The 18,792-nt window shown below is 40.9% G+C and overlaps 2 protein-coding genes across 11 annotated transcripts in view; one reads left to right on the top strand and one right to left on the bottom strand.

Moving 5' to 3' along the window:
• Positions 1-11,326, bottom strand: part of PSIP1 (PC4 and SRSF1 interacting protein 1) — a 37,170-nt gene extending 25,844 nt beyond the window's left edge. The window contains exons 1-4 of one of the 2 annotated variants that reach the window (XM_054004241.1): positions 11,203-11,326; positions 7,785-7,988; positions 6,754-6,830; positions 3,085-3,223 (exon numbers count right to left, since the gene is read on the bottom strand). In XM_054004241.1, coding sequence (XP_053860216.1) covers positions 3,085-3,223; positions 6,754-6,830; positions 7,785-7,856 — 288 coding nt within the window. In that variant the 5' untranslated portion in view covers positions 7,857-7,988; positions 11,203-11,326. Of the gene's footprint in view, positions 1-3,084; positions 3,224-6,753; positions 6,831-7,784; positions 7,989-8,448; positions 8,518-11,202 lie in introns of those variants that run through there. The other variant, XM_054004240.1, reaches the window with a different exon arrangement.
• CCDC171 (coiled-coil domain containing 171) overlaps positions 8,872-18,792 on the top strand; it is a 159,956-nt gene continuing 150,035 nt past the window's right edge. For 8 of the 9 annotated variants that reach the window (XM_054004235.1, XM_054004233.1, XM_054004232.1 and 5 more), the window contains exons 1-2: positions 8,872-9,823; positions 14,570-14,741. In XM_054004235.1, coding sequence (XP_053860210.1) covers positions 14,665-14,741 — 77 coding nt within the window. In that variant the 5' untranslated portion in view covers positions 8,872-9,823; positions 14,570-14,664. Of the gene's footprint in view, positions 9,824-11,505; positions 11,607-14,569; positions 14,742-18,792 lie in introns of those variants that run through there. The other variant, XM_054004231.1, reaches the window with a different exon arrangement.

The following is an 18,792-nucleotide window of genomic DNA, read 5'->3' as shown; positions in this document are numbered from 1 at the left end:
CCCAGCGGGATCACTGGAACTGTCTGCTGCAAAGTCAGCCTCTGCTCAGGTGGTTGTGAGCGTGACTGTCATAGTGACTCCTGGATGGTCAGACATGGAAGCTCCCTTAATACCAAACACTGGTAGAGGGGAGACAGAAGGTACACATCAGGGTAGGGCTGCAGGCCATGGAGGAGACCACACTGCACCTGCTGAGTAAGAAACAAGGAATAGCAAAAACAAAGTAACCACTTCACAGCTGACTGTCTCCTACACCACCATTGTCTTACCCAGGCGACACACTGAAATGTCCAGAGAGGACACTGGGGACCAACAAAGCTAGAGCAGAGGTGGCTGTAAGGAAGCATGTTTCTCATGTATTTTTTTTTTTGTCTTTGTTTCTTGTTAAAAGAACACATAACAAAAAGTGTATGTCAACTGATTAAACTGCACCAAATTGAATGTTTTGTTGCCTATACCATACCCTTTTTTGGCAAAGATGGTGGAACCTCAGAAGCTGATTTCAGGCACTCTGTCAGCCTTAAAACAATTTCCAGCTTCCCCATAAACTCCCAGTAGTCCCAGATTCAGCTGAGATAGAGGTAATTCTCTTTTTCATAGCTGGTACAGTGCTGTGGTTTGGATTTAGTACGAGAATTATGTTCAAAACTCACAGATTTTTTAGTTGTTGCCAAATAGCGTTTAGTCTTAACCAAGGAAAATACTACTTAGTAAAAACTAAAACATTATTATTAACAAGATTTTCATACTAAACACAAAACATAGCACTGCATCAGCAACTAAGAAGAAAACTAACTTTATTCCAAGGGAAATCAGGACATTACATACTTAAACATCCATTCTTTCCCTGACTAAAATAACCAAAAGTCCTACTCCTCAAAAAAAAAAAAACAAAAACCTTAGCTGCTAAATAAAGCCTTTTATAAAGCCTTTTGCAGATGTACTCTATTAGCACCAACAAGGACCAGGTACAAGTAAAAGCAAAAGGCCCTGGCTAAAGGGCTTGATTTGATTCAAGTAAAACTTGCTTTTAATAATGCCTAGTAGAAGACTATCAAAAAGAAACCATTTTACAGTTGAATGACAAATTCAGAAGCAAATTTGCATTAATCTGTTGCTTAACTTCATTTTTTCTGTAATTCGAACTGATCCAACCCTCCTGGTCAAGCAGGGAAACCTACAGCTGGGCTGACCGGGATCATGTCCAGATGATTTCTAGGTATCTCCAAGAATGGAGACTCCACAATCTCACCAAGCAACCTGTAGCAGTGCTCCATGACCCTCACAGGGAAAAAAAAGCTCCCTTTTATTCAAAGGGAGCCTCCCGTGTTTCAGTTTGTGCTCTTTGCCTCTAGTTCTGTCACTGGAAACCCCTAAAAAGGGTCTGACCCAGTCTCTTTGTACCCTTGCTTCACATATTTGTATAAATTGAGGACATTCCACATAAGTTCACCAGGGCTGAGCAGTCCCAGCTGTCTGAGTCTGTCCTCACAACAGAAATGCTCCAGTCCATCATATTCATAGCCTTCCATGGGTCTCTGTCCAGTATGCTCCCCAGTTTGTACTGAGTAGCCCAGAACTGGATGCAGGACTCCAGTTAAAACACCCCTACAAAGCAAAGTTTCTTCTTCCAGTAATTTTACGGCTCACTTGGAGTAACATGATTTAAATATGACCTGTGGGGAAAAAACCTTTTTCTTTCTTTGCAGTAAAGAAATAGGGGAAAAAACTGCAAAGAACAACCCAATGGCTCTAGACAGAACTTGACCATGAAAGATAGTGTGAAAAATGCTGCCACTGAAGCTGAAGAACCTGAATGGAACTGAAAATGTGAAAGGACTATCTTGCAGAAAAGCTGTTACACTAAGAAAACAGTCTGCACCTATCTCTCAGCAATATGTTTTGTGTCTTTTCCCAATTGGAGATGTATCTACGAATGTCTCAGATGCTACTGAAAGCACTGCTTAACTGAAGTGACTGATTTCTGCAGTGAAACAAAATATTAGACAAAATTTTTACTGTTGATTATTTATATCCAGATTAACTTAGTTAGAATAACTGGTATAGTTCACAACTGCCTCAAGCATCCACAGAGCATCTCTTTTCAATTGCTACAATAAGGACAGTGAAAAGGTTTATCTTAAGTAGCACATAGAATCTGTCTTTTATTACTACAGTCCTTCCCACTGTGATGTGGAGATTAGCATCTCTCCATATCCCAAAGGAGAAAGTGTATAGCTGGAATACATGATGTCCTGACAACACTTCAGAAACTCCTTACGTCTTTATCCACATTCTTCAAACTGAAAACACAGTAATGTGTGTATCTTATGAAACAGGAATTAATTGGTGCTGAAGTGGTAACCTGGCATGTTGTGCAAAAACAGCAAATAAAAACAGAAGGCAGCAATTATTTTTGTTATTATTGCAGCATTGTCTAGAAGACCCAATGGAGCCAAGGTCAGTATATATTCAGTTTACATAGCAAAAAATCTAAAATCTTACAGAATGTCCAGAGCAAACAAAGACAAAATGAGCATGAGAATTTGTCTTCATATTAAATTTGGGTCCTTTTATGGGTTGCATTGCATAGCTCTGGTTTGAGCTTGGAAGTCTTACAAATGGGCAAGAAATGAGGAACTACTGATGGACAAAAATTAAGTCATGTGGCAGGGGCTAAAAGGCAAACATCACATTGCTTCCAACTGCTAGAATTAAAATACTGCACACTAGGAGAGCATGTACTGAAATTTACAAGGATTCTTGTGGACATAGGTATTTGGTTTTAGAATACACAGGGCAGAGTGACTGAGACTCCAAAAAACCTACCATTTTTCAAGCACAGTCACACAATTACAAAGGTATTTCAGGAATATATCTCCAGTTAAACAATCCCCATTTCTTCTTATGCTATTGATACTAGACACCAAAAACAAACAGTATTCAGAATATACTAAATTTTGTCTAACTTGCACTCAAACAGCAGCAATTAGTCATTACTCTGTGTCAGGAAAACATTTACTGCATTTCCCCTCCTCCCCCACACACAAAGCAACAAAGATTTTTAGAGTCTGCATAGCTTACCTGCTGATGAGAGAATTTCACTTTGGGATTATTGTCAATTTCCCACAAGCCTTCATTAAAACCCTTTCTTTTGTTTGGTTTGCCGTATTTATCTTTATTTTCTGAATAAGGGAATATGTCCTTTGGCCCCAAAAATGCCCTTAAGGAAAGAAAAAACAAAATTCACATTTTAATTGGTTTGTCTTTTCAAAGAAGTAAGCACCAAGTGTTATTAAATATTAAAGTCATTAGTACTATAACAACTATTCTGTTAGAGTCCTTAGTTTTCTAAACTTCGGCTGGAACACCCCAAGGTCTCCATTACTACCACCACTAGAGACTTCCCTCCTTACTGAGGGAAGGGAATACTGAGAACCAGTATTATGGCTTATGCTGAAGAGCATCAAAGACTATTTCATTTCTGTTCTACCTTCATGGCCTTTTGAAGTTAGGATTTCACTGTACCAATCTACCTGCTGCTAACAGAAAAATGTACTCTTTGGTAGTACATTCTCAGTTCCAATCCATGCCTAGACATTGTGTCAATTGCAATTATGTTACATCCAACTATTTGAAAGTTGCAGACACTTCCTTACCATGAGTACCAGCAGCTCATAGTTAACTTAAACAGATACTTCCAAGTTCCACGCCACTACTTCCTTCATTATCTTTAAAAACAAAAGCAGCTACTTCAGACTTACACCCCAATAAAAGGAGGAGAGAAAAAAGAAAAAACATAGACCCTCATTAAAAGCTTAAGCATTTTCTACTCCAGCTATAAACACTCATCTACGTGCACAAAGTAGTAAGTAAGCCATTGTCAGCTGAGACTGCAAATCACCCACGTCTTGGCAAGAGATGGTTAGAGAGGATTCAGCCAGTGTGGGTAACCCACACTTGTGGGTAACCCACAAGCTTATTTACCCAGACAAAAAAGATGGGGAGGCAGACAGAACAACTAGGAGAGACAAAAATAGGAAAAAATTTGCCTTTCTTCTTCCCTATTCTCTAAAAGTAAGCATTTTTCCAGTCTCTAAGCCTTTGCCCATATTGTCAGGCATTGAAAAACACCTGAGAACAACTACTGTGAAAAGTTTATGAAGCTCACTAGGCTGCTGCAGTTTATTCCTCATGTACCAATAAAGAAAAAGGAACAAGAAAAATTGAATGAAAAGAGAAAGTCCAGAAACTAGAGTTCAGTGTGACCTATTTGTCTGTGACCAAACAAAATTTTTACTGATATGATCTACTGCCACAATATATCCAAATAAAGTGTTTATTGGAATAGTATTCATTTTATTACTTATTATTCTCCCTAGACAGAAACACATTCTGTTGAGTTTTTTTACAAAACTTAAGAGGAAACAAAAAACTGTGTAGTATAGGTTACAACTTACAGTAATTTCACAAACTCAATTATATTATTTTTGAAAGTCTTGTAAGAATTATTCCCAAACGAGTCTTGCTTTCCTTTTCCCCCATGGTTCATTTTTCCTGCCGTAACCATCCATGCAGCCTGAAATCCTGTCATCCTTTATACAGGACTTTTTAGCACAAAAAACTGATTATATGAGTTTTCAGAGTTGCCACTACTTACAGTAAGATAGACTATTCATATTCAGCCTACTAAAATGCTGAGGGTAGAGTATCTAACTTTGCACAATGTGCAAGTCTTAACTGTGAGAAGCACAGCACAAAACAAGTTTACCAAATTTACTTTAATTCCCATGAAAAAAGTACAAGAAATTGTTAACTCTACATAATTCCTGATGGATCAATGAAGTCACTACTTATAGCTAAAAGCCTAAACAAAATGACACCCCATGGAACATCAGTCTCCTTTGTCACCTGATCAGTTCCTTCCTATTGTAATTTATAGGTATCTGCTGTAAGGAGTAAGTGAGACCAAGAACTATAAAAGTTTCACCTATTATCAATCTACAGATCTTAATATAAGCAACATGCTTAACAAACACCAGGAGACAGCTGAGTCATGGAACACCATACATTGCAACGTGTGTGAAACAGAGGCAAAACGTTTCTCTGGTGTTCTATGGATTTCTGAAATGTAGCGACCTGGAACCTAGAGCCTAACAAAAACCAGATCAAAGAAAAACTTTATTTAGTAACTACACCAGAGTGAGGAACAAACATTTCAAATTACTCACACAAACTAGAAAAAAAAAAGGCCCGATTTATCCAAGCTTTCAAACTCAAACATCTCTTAAGAGCCCTAAGCTGAATCTGAAGTTGGACATAAAACTTCTCAAAACTTGCACAGATATTTCTAAAGCTTTAGATGAGGAGTTATTTCTGTCTTCCTTACATTCAACCTGCATTCCCAAACTTATTTACTACTACACAAAATCCCACTGCAATCCAGAATGACACACACTTCACCAACAACAGAACCAAAGTAGTATTGTGTTGCAGTTGCCAAAGAAAAGGTTTGGTTGTGTTAAAAATTAAAAAAAAAAAAAAGTTAACCTAACACATTTTAAATGGTAATTCAAACAATGGACAAGACAAACCTTGAACTGAATTCCAGGAACACTTCTTTACCCGCAAAATTACACACACAAAAATTCCAATCAAACAAAAAAAACTGTCATTGAAAGACTTATTGAAACATGAGATAAGTTAAAAAAAATTACATGGGCCAAGCATATAGCTATCTTTTTCATCACAGAAATATCTTTGTAAGAAAAGTAATAGCAAGTAATGCCAACAGTAGGGGATGCTTAGTCTTTAACTCAACAGGACACCTATCTTCTTAGCAAGATACTTACTTGCTAAAGATGGATACAAAGTACCAGATTAAAGCAACTTCAATACTTTTAATAAGATGAAAAATAGCAAGATCCTTCCACAAAATGTGAGAAATGGACAACTTTTGTGCAGATCTTCAATCTGCCGTTTTTTTAAGAAAAACAGAAGAACTAAAAGCACACCAATACATGTTTAAATAGCTTGGGTTTCTTTTAGCAATTCAAACAAAAAATGGAGCACCAAATCTGATGATGCCTTCAATCTACAGTAACCCAACCAGTCATGCTAAAATTTTCAAAAACACATAACTGCGTAAACCCCAGAATTTTTTCTATTAAATTCAGCAGTGGAAGACATACAGTCTCTCAAAGCAAGTACTATATCACCACCACAAAACACTGCTCAAAGTACCCAAAGATCAGTATTTTGCAGGTTGATAGGTATGAAGCTAACTGTACTTCCTTATCTCTCTCCAGATCTCATAAACATAATACCAGCCAAAACCCAAAACCTTGTCAGAAAAAAAAAATAAACCAAACAATACAAACAACTCCAGTAAATTATTATCTGTCCATTTCTCAAATTTTGCCTATTTCATTTTCTTTGAGAATATAGTATTGAGAATTTTGATGATATACAGGACTATAATTAAACTCATTACAGCTAAAAAGAAAAACCCATCAGCCACACCACTGTGCTCATCAGAATTTTTTTTCTGATAAGCAAAGCATACATGTTATGGTTATGGTTACTTGAAGAGCTTAAGTAAATGTTACATAATCATGTATTGGCAAAACAGATCAATTTAGGAAGACGTGCTAATACATACAATAGCTCAAAATACACTACAGTCAGAGGAAACTTTTTGTCACAGCATTTTAAAATGAAAAAAAATACAGCCCTCAAATATAAAGGACTTACGTCTCATGGGTGCCAAAGAAGAAAATGGGCATTTTATTCATAGGCGGTTTTACTGCTCCATCAGGAACTTCATCCACCTAAGAAAAACACAGCCTATTATAATTCAAATCAAGTAAGAGTCAAGAACAGTTTAGGGGGAAATATGTAAAAATTAATTATTAAAATGGGAATAAAAAAAGCTACAGAAAAGTAAAGCAGGAACTTAGATATCTTTTTAACAGTAGGTAAAAAAATATAGCAGAATCAAAATCAGTATTAGCAACAATAGAAAATGACATTACTTGCAGCTTACAGAGATACTTTTCACATGACCACTTCTCTTAAAAGGAGAGATTACGATGTGTTACAGGTAAAAGGCATAATTCAATTTCATCCATATACTGCCATCCTTAAGGAAAAGCAACAGGAAGACTTCCTACCCTTATGCTGATCAGTTAACTTGTGGAAGCCCAAATGTGAAGTACTACCAAAAGGGTAATAAACTTTAGAAGAACCCCAATTTCTAAGTCAGTATCTTAGCTAAATACCTTCTTACCTCCATTCCCACATCTAACAAATGACCTACAGCAGTCCCAGAACTTGGCATGCCTTTTCCACTGGAGCACAGAGAATACAAACAAGGACTGGACAAGTTACCACATACAGGTAGCCTATTTAACAGAAAGTACAGTAGACATAGCCCACTCAGGAGTAATCTTGCCATAAATTCGTGTTTTTCTTTTGCCAAGAGCATTTATTTGGGGACACCATTATTGAACAGCTCCAAGGGCCTGCACATGCTCCAGTACCAGGCTACCATACAGCAGTCTTCATTCGGTAATGCCGCGTTACACAAATCAGGACAACTAATGACTACTTGAGAGGGCTACTTTTTACGGTACGGATCTGCAATTTGACTGCAAAGCTGCTTCTACCCCTGGGAGCCCAGTCGCGTCCTCCCTCACAGGAGGCGGAGCTGAAGGTGCTGCTCAGCACAAGTGTGTGAGCGCACCCCGCAGAGAACGAGGCAGGGGGAGAAGGGGAAGCCTTACCCTTGCCGGCCAATGGGGGTAACCTTTCATCTTGGCGAAGATCAAGTCTCCGGGTTTGAAATCTCGGCTCATGTTTTCTCACCGACGTAACGCCCTGTTGCCGCCAGACGAGCCGGGCTCAGAGAAGGAAAGGCTCTGCGCCTCCAGCAACCACCGAGGCACTGCCAGCCACACGAGGTGCCACTCGCCGCCGGGATAAACACACTGGGGCGGGAGAGAGCAGAGAAAGGCAACACAAGAAGGCACGTCAGCAAGGGCGGGCGGCCCCTGGCTGGGGCGCGCTGGGCCGTGCCCGCCCTTCACCCCTGCAAAGAGACCCCCTGGGCACTTCGCAGCGTCAGCGCCCGCCCGCGGGCAGGGCCAGGCCGCCCTGGCCACGACAGCCACCCGCCACCTTGTCCCCATCTCCCCCGTCCCCAGTGGTCACTCGCCCCCTCGCGCACGCGGGCACGATGGCGCGAGATCGCTGCAGGGGGGCAGGAGGGGGGAGGGAGGGGGCGCGCGGAAAAGAAACTCCACCCGCCCTCCTCCCCCCTATCCACCCCTTTCTTTCTCTCTCTCTCTCCCTGTACCCCCTGACCCTCCCCCTTCTCTCTCTCGCTCGCTCTCCCCAGCCCGCCCGCCTGCCGCTTCACCAGCGGCGGTGCTGCTCGCCGCTACCAACCGTGCTGGCGTCTGGCCCGCCGCCCGCCGCGGGAAACACGGCCGCGCCGCCTCCTCCCGCCAGCGGGCCGGTACCACCGGGCACGCCGCACCGCGGTAGCGGGGGAGCTCCGGAGTGCCGGCGAGGACTCGGCGAGCGCCCCGTCGTAAGACAGACGGCTCGGCTCCCGCCTCCACGCCTGGAGGAATGCGGGCAGCCACGAGATGAAAGGGCCCGCCGGACCCGAGGCAGGGTTGGAGAAAGGAATGGGAAAAGTCTCGTTCGCTCCCTCTCCCCGCAGTCGGAAAAGTGGTTCGTTCCTCCTCCGGTCGGGGCGGAGCGGCCGCGACGCCGCTGGAGGGAGCGGAGGTGGACGAGGAGGAAGAAAAGAGGAGGAGGAGGAGGAGGAGGAGCTGCCGCAGCGGCGCGGCTGTGGGACCGCCCTCGGCCATGGTGGCGGCGGGAGCCAAGCTGAGGATCGCCACGCCACGGGGGAATGGGCCCTGCTCGCCACTGACAGGCTGGCGTGGTTAATGAGCGCCAGTCTCCTTCGCAAAGCGGGCGAGTGCGACTGTCCCCGCGGGGCCCTTATGTCCCACGAGCTCCGTTAGAGAGCCGTTCCCTTGCCAGGCTTTTCATCCCTTCTTGCTGCCGGCCCAAAAGCTGCCCGCGTTACCCGGGTACTCCCCAGCCGCTTGCTTGATGTGTTGACTTCCCCCAGCATACAACTCCTCACAGTGTTTTATTTTCTTAAGTCTGTAACACTGTAACAGAGTCCTTACTTGTTACTCAGTCACCATTAACTCCTGGGTTTGGTGGAGGTTTTTTGTTTGTTGTTTGTTTGTTTTTGTTTGGTTGATTGGTTTTGTTTTCTAACTAGGATTGCTACTAATTCAGACTATGTTACTCCCCTTGTCCTCTCTATATCTATTCTCTCCTGGCTTGTTTACTAGTCGACATTAAGCTTCCTCCTCACCTAGCATTTCAAGCCACTACGCCATCCTCTCCTGTTTCTCTCAGCTGATCTCCTTAGTAAGTACATCAGCCACTGCCAGCCTCCCCACAAGTAGCTTTCTTCAAAGTGAAGATCTCAAAACCAGATATAAACCCACTACCTTCTTTCTTACGGCCTGCTTATCCTGTTGTGTCTGTTTCTAGTTCTGCATCAAAAATTAGCTTGCCTGTCAGCTCTCTCTGGGTTTAGTCCTATGTGATGGCCCCACATAGCACCTCCTGCAAGTCATAGTATGGCACAAAAAATTACTCCTTATACTGTTTCACAGGGGCAGACCTAGCCATTTTGTGCTCAAGTTTTCACCTTTGATGTGTGGCCTGATGCACAAGTTTTACAAGTCAGTTTTCTGCCAGCTCTCCTCTGTGCTACTTGAACATAAAGGTAAGTTCTTGTGAGAAGAATCATCTTACTCCTTTCATTTTTAATACTGAAACTCAAGTTAGGTCCAAAACACCCACTGCAGTCGCCATAGAGCAAGTTGTGATTTGTTATAGGCTCTCTCCTCCTTAAATGCAAAATGTTGTTTTATAAATTTTAACTGTAAAATTTCATATCATCTGTGTTAAGCAAGAACAAACTGCATTTTTCTGATGGCTTAAAAAAGTCAGGTCTGTTTGATTTTCTTGGAGGTGGCAAACCTCATATCCCTGACATCAACTTACTCATAAAAAAATATAAAATTGTCAATATATTAAGATAGATAAAAAACTTTCTTCCTATGTAAAAATGAATGACCACTTGGGGCAAAAGTCCACATCCCTGGTGGTATTTAAAAGACATACAGTACTTAGGGATATGGTTTAGTGGTGGCCGTGACAGTGCTGGGCTAATGGTAGGACTTGATGATCTTAGATGTCTTTTCCAACTGAAATAATTCTACATATGGTTCTACATATGATATGTATTTTTCAGTATGTGAGGAAGGAAAGGTGTTTGTTTAACTACATGCATGCAGCAACAGTATTGTATCTAAAGTAATTTTTGTGAATAAATGTAAAAAACTGTGTGGGACATTTTGGTCAGATAAGCTAATACTACTGGTTCAGAATTTTCCAAGTTTTTATACTGTCAAAACCTATCACAGCATTCAAATATGATACTAAGTCTCTGCTTCCTTTCATATTATCACATAATTTATATTTTTTCATTAGCTGAGGCCATTTTTCATATTAATTTTTGATTACTCATCAGACAACAGCAGAGAGGGCTTCCTCTTCGCTCTGTATTTTTGATCAAAAAAACCCCAGCCATGCTGTTATTAAAAGAACTGCAACATAATGAAATCTATTTTTGTGAACCTGGGCAAAGAACTTATTTCATTTGGCACTAGACATTTAGAATAATTGCATGATGGACAAGCAGAAAAATCATCAGTAAAAGCCAATTATAGAAATCAAGTCAGAAACTAGAAATTAAGTTTTGAGTCTTTATCTCTAAGGATGAAAATATTACAGAGCTTTTTTTATTTTTATTAAAACTTCAATTTGTACCTTGAAGGATATACCACTTACATGTTACTGCTATTGTCCACTTTTCTAAGATATGGTGGGATGGATTTTGTTCTCTCACTCGCTTATGCCGCTCTTGTTTGACATCATATATAGTTACATCTGGGTCTTGAAATTGTCAGTTGAGATCTTTCAAAGAAACCTTTCCCTTTGTGCAGTGAGGCGACCAGAAGGGGAATGGTAACCTTGTTAAGGGTCTCCCTCATCCACCCTGCTGTGATTTCTGTCCCAGGGTCTCTCAAAACCATTTACCTGTTTGTTTCTCTTGATAATACGAGTGAAGAATGTGCTGCCCCGAATCTGAGGCTATGCACAGCTCAATCTGGCTCTCACGTCAGTCGGTGATTTTAATTTCCTACACCGTGATTTTAATTCCTACATTACATTTTCGGAATCCAGAGCGCCCGGGCCGTGCGGGCAGTGCGCGTGGGGCTGCGCGCGCCGCCGGCCCGCCCGCTGATGACGTTCCGCCGCGGCCGGAAGTTGCCGTTGGGAAGGCGCCGCGCCGGCCGCGTCCCTGCCGGCGGGTCCTGGAAACGGCGCGGCGCTTCCCTGCGCTTCCCGGCGGCCGCGCTCGCCCCGGCAGCCCGGAGCGGCCCCGGGGTGCTGCTGCTGGAGCTCTGTTCTGACCTTGTTCCCTCAGCCCTTCTTGCCAGGTAAAGCGCCAAAGCCGCCGGTACGGCGTGCGCTCAGCCAGCGCCGCTCCGGGGCCAGCGGTGCGAAGGGATGCTTCTACTTCGGTTTTTAGCTGATTTAAAAATTTTCAGCCTGCATTAGTGAAAAGCTAGTGGTTCGTTCAGCCGAAACTGGTGAGCTTTTATAGTTGCAGCACAGATGTGGTAGTTCCGCCTGGCTTTGTGTGTTTCAAATTAGTACATCCTGGTTAGATTCAGTTTGCTGGAGGGGACCTTAGAGATGCTCCAGTTCCATTCCTTTGCCGTGGATAGGGACACCTCTCACTAAACCAGGTTGCTCAGAGCCCCATCCAGACTAGTCGTGGAACACTTCCAGGGGCGGGTATCCACAGCTTCTCTGGGCAGCCTGTTCCAGTGCCTCAACACCCTCACAATAAAAATTTCTTCCTCACATTCAGTCTAAATCAATGGCCTCCATAAAGCTAGCTAAGCATATTCAGAAGTTCGTGAGGAGAATATGACACAAGTTTTGTAGGTAACATCGAATGTATTACCTCCTCAAGCAAAAACTTCCTAACACTTCCTAACTATTTTGTTTGATTGTGGTGCTCTGACAAGCCACTCCACACCCCTTGATTTTTTTTTCCCTGATTGAAATAGCATGCTTTTAGCGTGTATCCATTTGTGTGCTAGTAAACTATGGATGTGCGTTTTAGCAGAGAGATGTTGTATATTCAAGATCATTAACATCCCAGAAAGCAGTCATTAGATATTCCCTGTTTCCCTCCCCGTCAAAATAATGAAGAGACTTAAAAGTAATTTCAGAAGGTTCTAAAACTTCAAGGTGGTATGGATGTGTCAGAGGAGATTTTGCTTATGTTTTGAGACAGATTTCTTTTCTGCTGCATCTATTTAGTTGCACTTTTTTTTTTTTATTCTCTTCAGATTTTGGTATAAAGCCAAATACATATTTTTGGCAATAAATATTAAGAAAAGGGTGGTCTAAAAACTAGTTTCTTAGTGTTCAGAGCTATGTCTGAATGTGAAAATTTGACACAATTGATAGAGGTATAGTTTCCTATACCAGGATACATAATTTTCTTTTTTATCGAAGCGATTCATCTTTGTTGAGTACAGGACTACAAGTACTTTGTCAAGATTTTCTTCTCTCACGTAAAGTTAAAGTTTTCAGTGTGCAAGTCACTAATAATTTAATGAAACTTAACATGTGCGTAGATATTATACTACAGGCTATACTTTGAAAATGAGGCTTTCAACTGTTTTCTCATTTGAGATGGAAAGAAAGCTGTGCTGTTTTCTTTACGAGTGTTGCATGACAATTATTGTGTTTTGAGTCTTATGAACACATGCGCCAAGGTGAATTCTGATGGGTAGATGTTAAAAATCACAAAGGATACATCTAGCTATTCTATGTGAATATACTGATTTTCTGTAAAAATAAAACAAAGAAAAAATCCCAACCCAAAGACTCAAGAGTTGTTAGAACTCTTAGTTGTTAGAATGTTAATATTTTCTGTTAAAATTATAGATTGAAGCAGAAATGCATTTTGTTCTTTCCCATATTGCTAATGCAGCAACTGGAATGAATAAAATCAGTTTATATTAATATGTTACACCAGTTGGTGCTGTTGGACACCACAATATAAAATATACATTAAAGTATTGGAGAGCATTGAAAGAAGGGCCGCAAGGTTGGTGAGAATGTTAGGAGGGATGGCTGAGGTCACGTGATCTGTTCAGTCTGCAGGATGCTGAGGGGAGATCTCATTGCAGTTACAACTTCCTCACAAGCGGAAGTAAAGGGACAGGCACTGATCCTTAATCTCTGGTGACCAGTGACAGGACAGAGGGAATGGCCTGAAAGTGAGTTGGCGGGGTTTAGGCTGGATATTCAGAAAAGGTCCTTCACCCTTAGGTGAAGGTGGTTAGACCCTGGAACAGACTGCCAAGGGAAGTGGTCACAGCACCAGCCTAACAGAGTTCAAGAAGCATTGGGACAATGCTCTCAGGCACATGGTGTGACTTTTGGGGTGTCCTGTGCAGGCCCAGGAGTTGGGACTTGATCATTCTAATGGATGCCTTCCAACTCAGCTTATTCTATGATTCTATGGGCATGTGATTGCAAACAAGGGATGGTAAAAATGGAGTCTAGGCAAGTTTCCTGTTTGGGACTTTAATATGGATGTCCATCTGCTATCATGTTCAAAAACCAGCCTTCATGGGTCTTTAATATTGACTGTTGAATACAGCTTATTTTATGTTACTTTGCTTTAATTAATGAAAAGAGATCTTTAATGAGTTTGCTGTGCAACTTGACGTAAACAATGGATTTTTTAAGTTCTGCATTATAAATATGTTGTCTATATTGGTTTCTTTTTTATTGTGACACTAAATTAATGATTTTTTCTAAAGATGAGTAGAGTTACAGTTCAATTTAGAATTCCTTCTGTATAGTCCTAGCTATTGCTGATTTATCTAATGCAATAAAAATATGTTCAAATAGAAAATTCCAGGTTTGTAAAGTACTTGGAAGACTTGCTGTGTTAAAGGCTGTTATCAGACAGCAAACTAGTACGTTCAGTCATGGTATACGCATTTATCTTTAATAGAATTGTTTTGAAGAGAAATGGAGTTTGTAATATTCTTACGAGATAGAGGATCAATGTATGGGAACAAAATACTTTATACTGATATTCTGAAAACTGTGGCAAGCACATTTTTCTCTCTCTCAGGATTTTTTATTGAGGTGGGGATATTCTGCTGTGTTACTGTATATGTATATATTGATCTACAGTATTTAAGCTTCAAGGATTAGAAGTACAATTCTCATAGATGTCTAAGACTGTAAAATTATAGTTAGTTGTTCACATGACATAGTAGTAACACTGTTTTCTAACTGTGAGTATTAACAAATGATTCTTTCATTATGTTGGCAAATAAATTAAAGCATGTCTTTATTACAGATTGTAATGTTTTTATGATATGGAAGAATCATCTTGGAAGCTTGTCAAGTAAATGCATATGCGGTCAACGATTCATTCTCCAGAGTTTATAGTTTATGCAGCTGACAAGCTGTCTATTGGCCATCATGAGTTCATCCTCTTCAGTCAACTATTCTATCACAGAAGCTAGAAGGTGAGCCTCATTTCTGTCTTTTTTTAGTCTAGTAATATAGTTCAAGTTTTTGTGGTTTATTTTCTAGATCCTTGAAATTATGTAATTCAGACTGAAAAAGAACCAGCTGCAGTGTAATATATGCAAGCTATGCCATGTCAATACAGTTATTAGATGTTAGAATTATGGAATGGCCAGGCTTGGAACAGACCTCAAAGGTCATTGAATTCCAACCCTCTGCTCTGGACAGGGACACCTTTCACTAGATGAGATTGCATGAAGCCCCATTCACCTTGGCCTTGAGCCACCTGCCAGGAATGTGGTGTCCACAGCTTCTCTGGGCAAACTGGTTCCAGTGCCTCACCACTCTCACAGTAAATGATTTTTCTAATACCTAATCTAAGCCTACTCTCCTTCCGTTTAAAGCCATTCTTTATTGTTTTGTCACTACATGCTATTGTAAAGTCTCTCTCAATCTTTCTTGTAGACTCCCTTCAGGTGCTGGAGGGCCACAATTAGGTCACCCTGAAGCTTCTCTTCTCCAGGGTGAAGAAACCCAATTCCCTCAGCCTTTCACCAGTTCACCTCAGGAAAGGTGCTCTATCCCTCTCATCAACTTCTTGGGCCTCCTCTGGACATGCCTCAACAGGTCCATGTCCTTCCTGTGCTGGATGCAGCACTGCAGTTGGGGTCTCACCAGAGCAGAGCAGAGGGGTAGAATCCCCTCCCTGGCCCTGCTGCCCCGTTCCTTTGGACGCAGCCCAGGACATGTTTGGCTTTTCTGGGCTGTGAGTGCCCATGGCTGGGTCATGTCCAGCCTCTCCTCCACTTGTACCCCCAAGTCATTCTTGGTAGGGCTGCCCTGATCTGTTCATCCCCAGCCTGTGTTGGGGCTTGCCCTGTCCTGGCTGCAGCACCTTGCACTTTGTCTTGGTAAGCCTCCTGAGATTCCCATGGGCCCACTTCTTGAGCTTGTCCAGATCCCCCTGGATGGCATCCATCCTTCAGGTGTGTCAGCTGCACCACTCAGTTTCTTGTCATCTGCAGACTTGTTCAGAGAGCGGTTGATCAGTTTGTCCGTGTGGATATTCTCAGTTCAATCAAAGAAAGAACAGAGATAATTTTCTCCCAGAACGAGCCTGGGAAACTTAGAGAAAAGAATTAAAACAATTATTATCTCTCTTTCTGTAACTGTTGTTTATAGATATGATTCTCCAGAGTGTGCTATCCATAGCTCACCAATAGTGTGAGAAGTTTTTGCTTTGAGACCAATCCAGTCTCACCTTAGCAAGTCACATTATAAAAAGACGCACTATTTTCATTAAAGCCTTCTAATTCACCTTCTGAAGACTGGAGTCTTTTCTTTCCGTCCCTGACTCAACATAGCATCAGTTAATGAAGGTTATAAATAACACTGGTCTCAGTATGAATCCTGAAGGACACCACCTGTCATTGATGTCCTTTGGGACTCTGAGCCATTAATCACTATCTTTTGGATGCTGCTGTCCAACTATTGTCATATCCACCAGCAAATGAGTCAAGTCATCAAATCCATTTCTCCAATTTAGAGAGAAGGATGTTGTGGAAGACTGTGTCAAAAGGCTTTACAGAAGCCCAGATAAATGCCATCTGTAGCCCTTCCTTCGTCCACTGATGTTGTCATGTTACTGGATGATAAATTGTCTACACCTGGTGAGCTAATACAATGGTTGTTCCCCTACAACCATTGGATTGTGGAACTGAACAAAGCCATTGTGTAAGAAGGAGAACTGGAAGTTCACCAGCCCTAGTGCCCTGCCAGCTTGACTATGTCAGCTGTAACATTGGTGTCCCTGACCACTATGGACTACCAGTGAGGCCCCCAGGACAGAAGAATACATGGGTAAAGGAGGGATAAAATACTTAAATGATAATGGGTGAATTATTATCATGTGTATTTTTATTCTGGGACAATCAATGAATATGTATGTAAAATACAGTGTATAATTAGAAACTTTCCTATACTCAACATGCAAAAGTGTAGGAGGAGCTACTGTCTTGTGCATATGACCAAATAAAGAATGACTGCTTTTTGATGCTACATTGCTGTTAAGGAATTAGCTATTTTATTGAATTTTTGGCAGCAACTCCATCATTGCAGGTGTACATACTGGCCATCTGATGTGCAAGAATTCTCATGCGGGCATAGGAGACATGACAGAGGTAGTTTTTGTCGCCACTTGGGAACAAGGTTGCCGAGTTCCAGAAGGGTTTTCTACAATACCTGTAGGGGTAGAGGTTGGTTATAAGTGTTGCACATGGCTCTTATTTTTTCTAACCTGATATGTGTTTGATCTTTGGCGCAATTAAAGTAAACTTTAATTCATTCTGTTTATATTAACTGGGAGAGCTATTTTTCATTATTTAAAATCTGATAGTAAAAACCTGCCAGTTGTATAGAAATAGCAAAATTCAGTGAATAGATACTTTGGTTAGGAAGTCAGGCTACAGACTGCTTCTTCAACTGGAGAAGTTTAGCGTAATTACACTGCTACATAGTAAATGAAAGAAAGTTTCTCTGATACAAATTTGCAGTTTCAGTCATATATGGAAGAAAAGCTAGTGAAAACTGTTTCTCTGTGATGTTCTTTGTTCACTGTAATTAGCTGACTTGTGAAGTGAATGTGAATTTTTGAGCATTCTGTGACGTGGAACTCAAAAGATGTTTCACCTGTTCATATGCTTTCTTAGAGTCTTAAAGTACTACCAAAAATAGTGTCTTAGATAAAAGCTCTAGTTGCTAAAATACATGTTTTCATTCAAAACCAATGATCAACAAACTATTAATATGTGAAAATGGATGTGCAAAACAGTCTCTGATTTCCTCTTAGACTGCAAATCATACATGATTTGAAACTTTCCAGGGATTTTGCCTGATTTTGTGACTTAAGCTTCCAAGAACTTTATGCTTGTAGCACTTTTACTGGTAAATGAATATGGAAGACTCTTCTACAGTAGGTAGTATGAAGCTTTCATAAAGTACTTACTGTGTGTGCTGATGATGCTGTGAGGATTAAAGAAGATACCACAGAAATAAGGTGGCTAATTAAGAATTCCTATGCTGTGCATAAAAAGTTATTTTTAATGCTTTTCCCCCCCCCAGTACTTACAGTTATGCTGTTCGTCTTCATGCTCTTATACACATTTTTCATTTCTATAATGTCCCTAATTTGCTATTGTGGTATTATGTAATGTGTTTGTGGTGGTTTTTTTTTTTTTCCCACTACTGGTCCAGTTAATTCACATAGTGAATTTTTTCTCTGAGTAAGTTTTATTGTGCAGGTATCTCCAGTGCACTCTTTTTTTTTTTTTCCCTGGATAATTAATAGAAGAGTTGAAAGGAAGAGCTTTATTTAAAGCTGATTGCCATAAAAACTAAGATAATTTCCTTAAAAATTTGAAGGTGTTTCCTTTTAATTACTTTACAAAAAGAAGTTGTTCTCTTGCTTTCATTTAAGGTGCTCTCCTTGCAAGAAGTATTAAATATCATCAGGCTTAAGTAAGCACAATGACCTCCCCGCTGCCCAGAAACTATCAAAATGGTTACCCTTTTCTTAATCCTTGTTCTTTGCATTAGTCATCCCTAGCTTTCAGTTTAGGTCCTGTTTTTCCCCCATGCTCTGCTTTGTTAACCTTGGTGCCATCAGGTTTTTGGGTGTCTTTAGTTAAGACAGATACTTCTTGTATAATCTTTGAATAAGACAACCTGCCTTTCATCTGTTTTCCCCAGCCATGGGAAAATAAAGGTCTATCAAACCTATTATATGATGTCCACAGACAATCTTTTATATAGTTTACAGGAGCTCTTGATGCTTAATTTGTTTTTGCCTTTTTTTTTCTTTTATATATTTTCTATATTCTTTACACATATATTTGTAGCTCTGTAGCCTATCATAGTATTTGTAGCTAGCATTTTACCTAGTCTATTAGACAGGAAGACAAAATAAATTCCTCAGTGGCTCCAACCTGGGGGTCCAAAGTTAAATTTTTGGGGATGCCAAAGTTGAAACTAGCTCTCTGAGACACATTTTCA

The sequence above is a fragment of the Vidua macroura genome, chromosome Z, assembly GCF_024509145.1.
Source record: "Vidua macroura isolate BioBank_ID:100142 chromosome Z, ASM2450914v1, whole genome shotgun sequence".
In the NCBI taxonomy this organism is placed as follows: Eukaryota; Metazoa; Chordata; class Aves; order Passeriformes; family Viduidae; genus Vidua; species Vidua macroura.
This window is presented reverse-complemented; position numbering and strand designations above follow the sequence as displayed.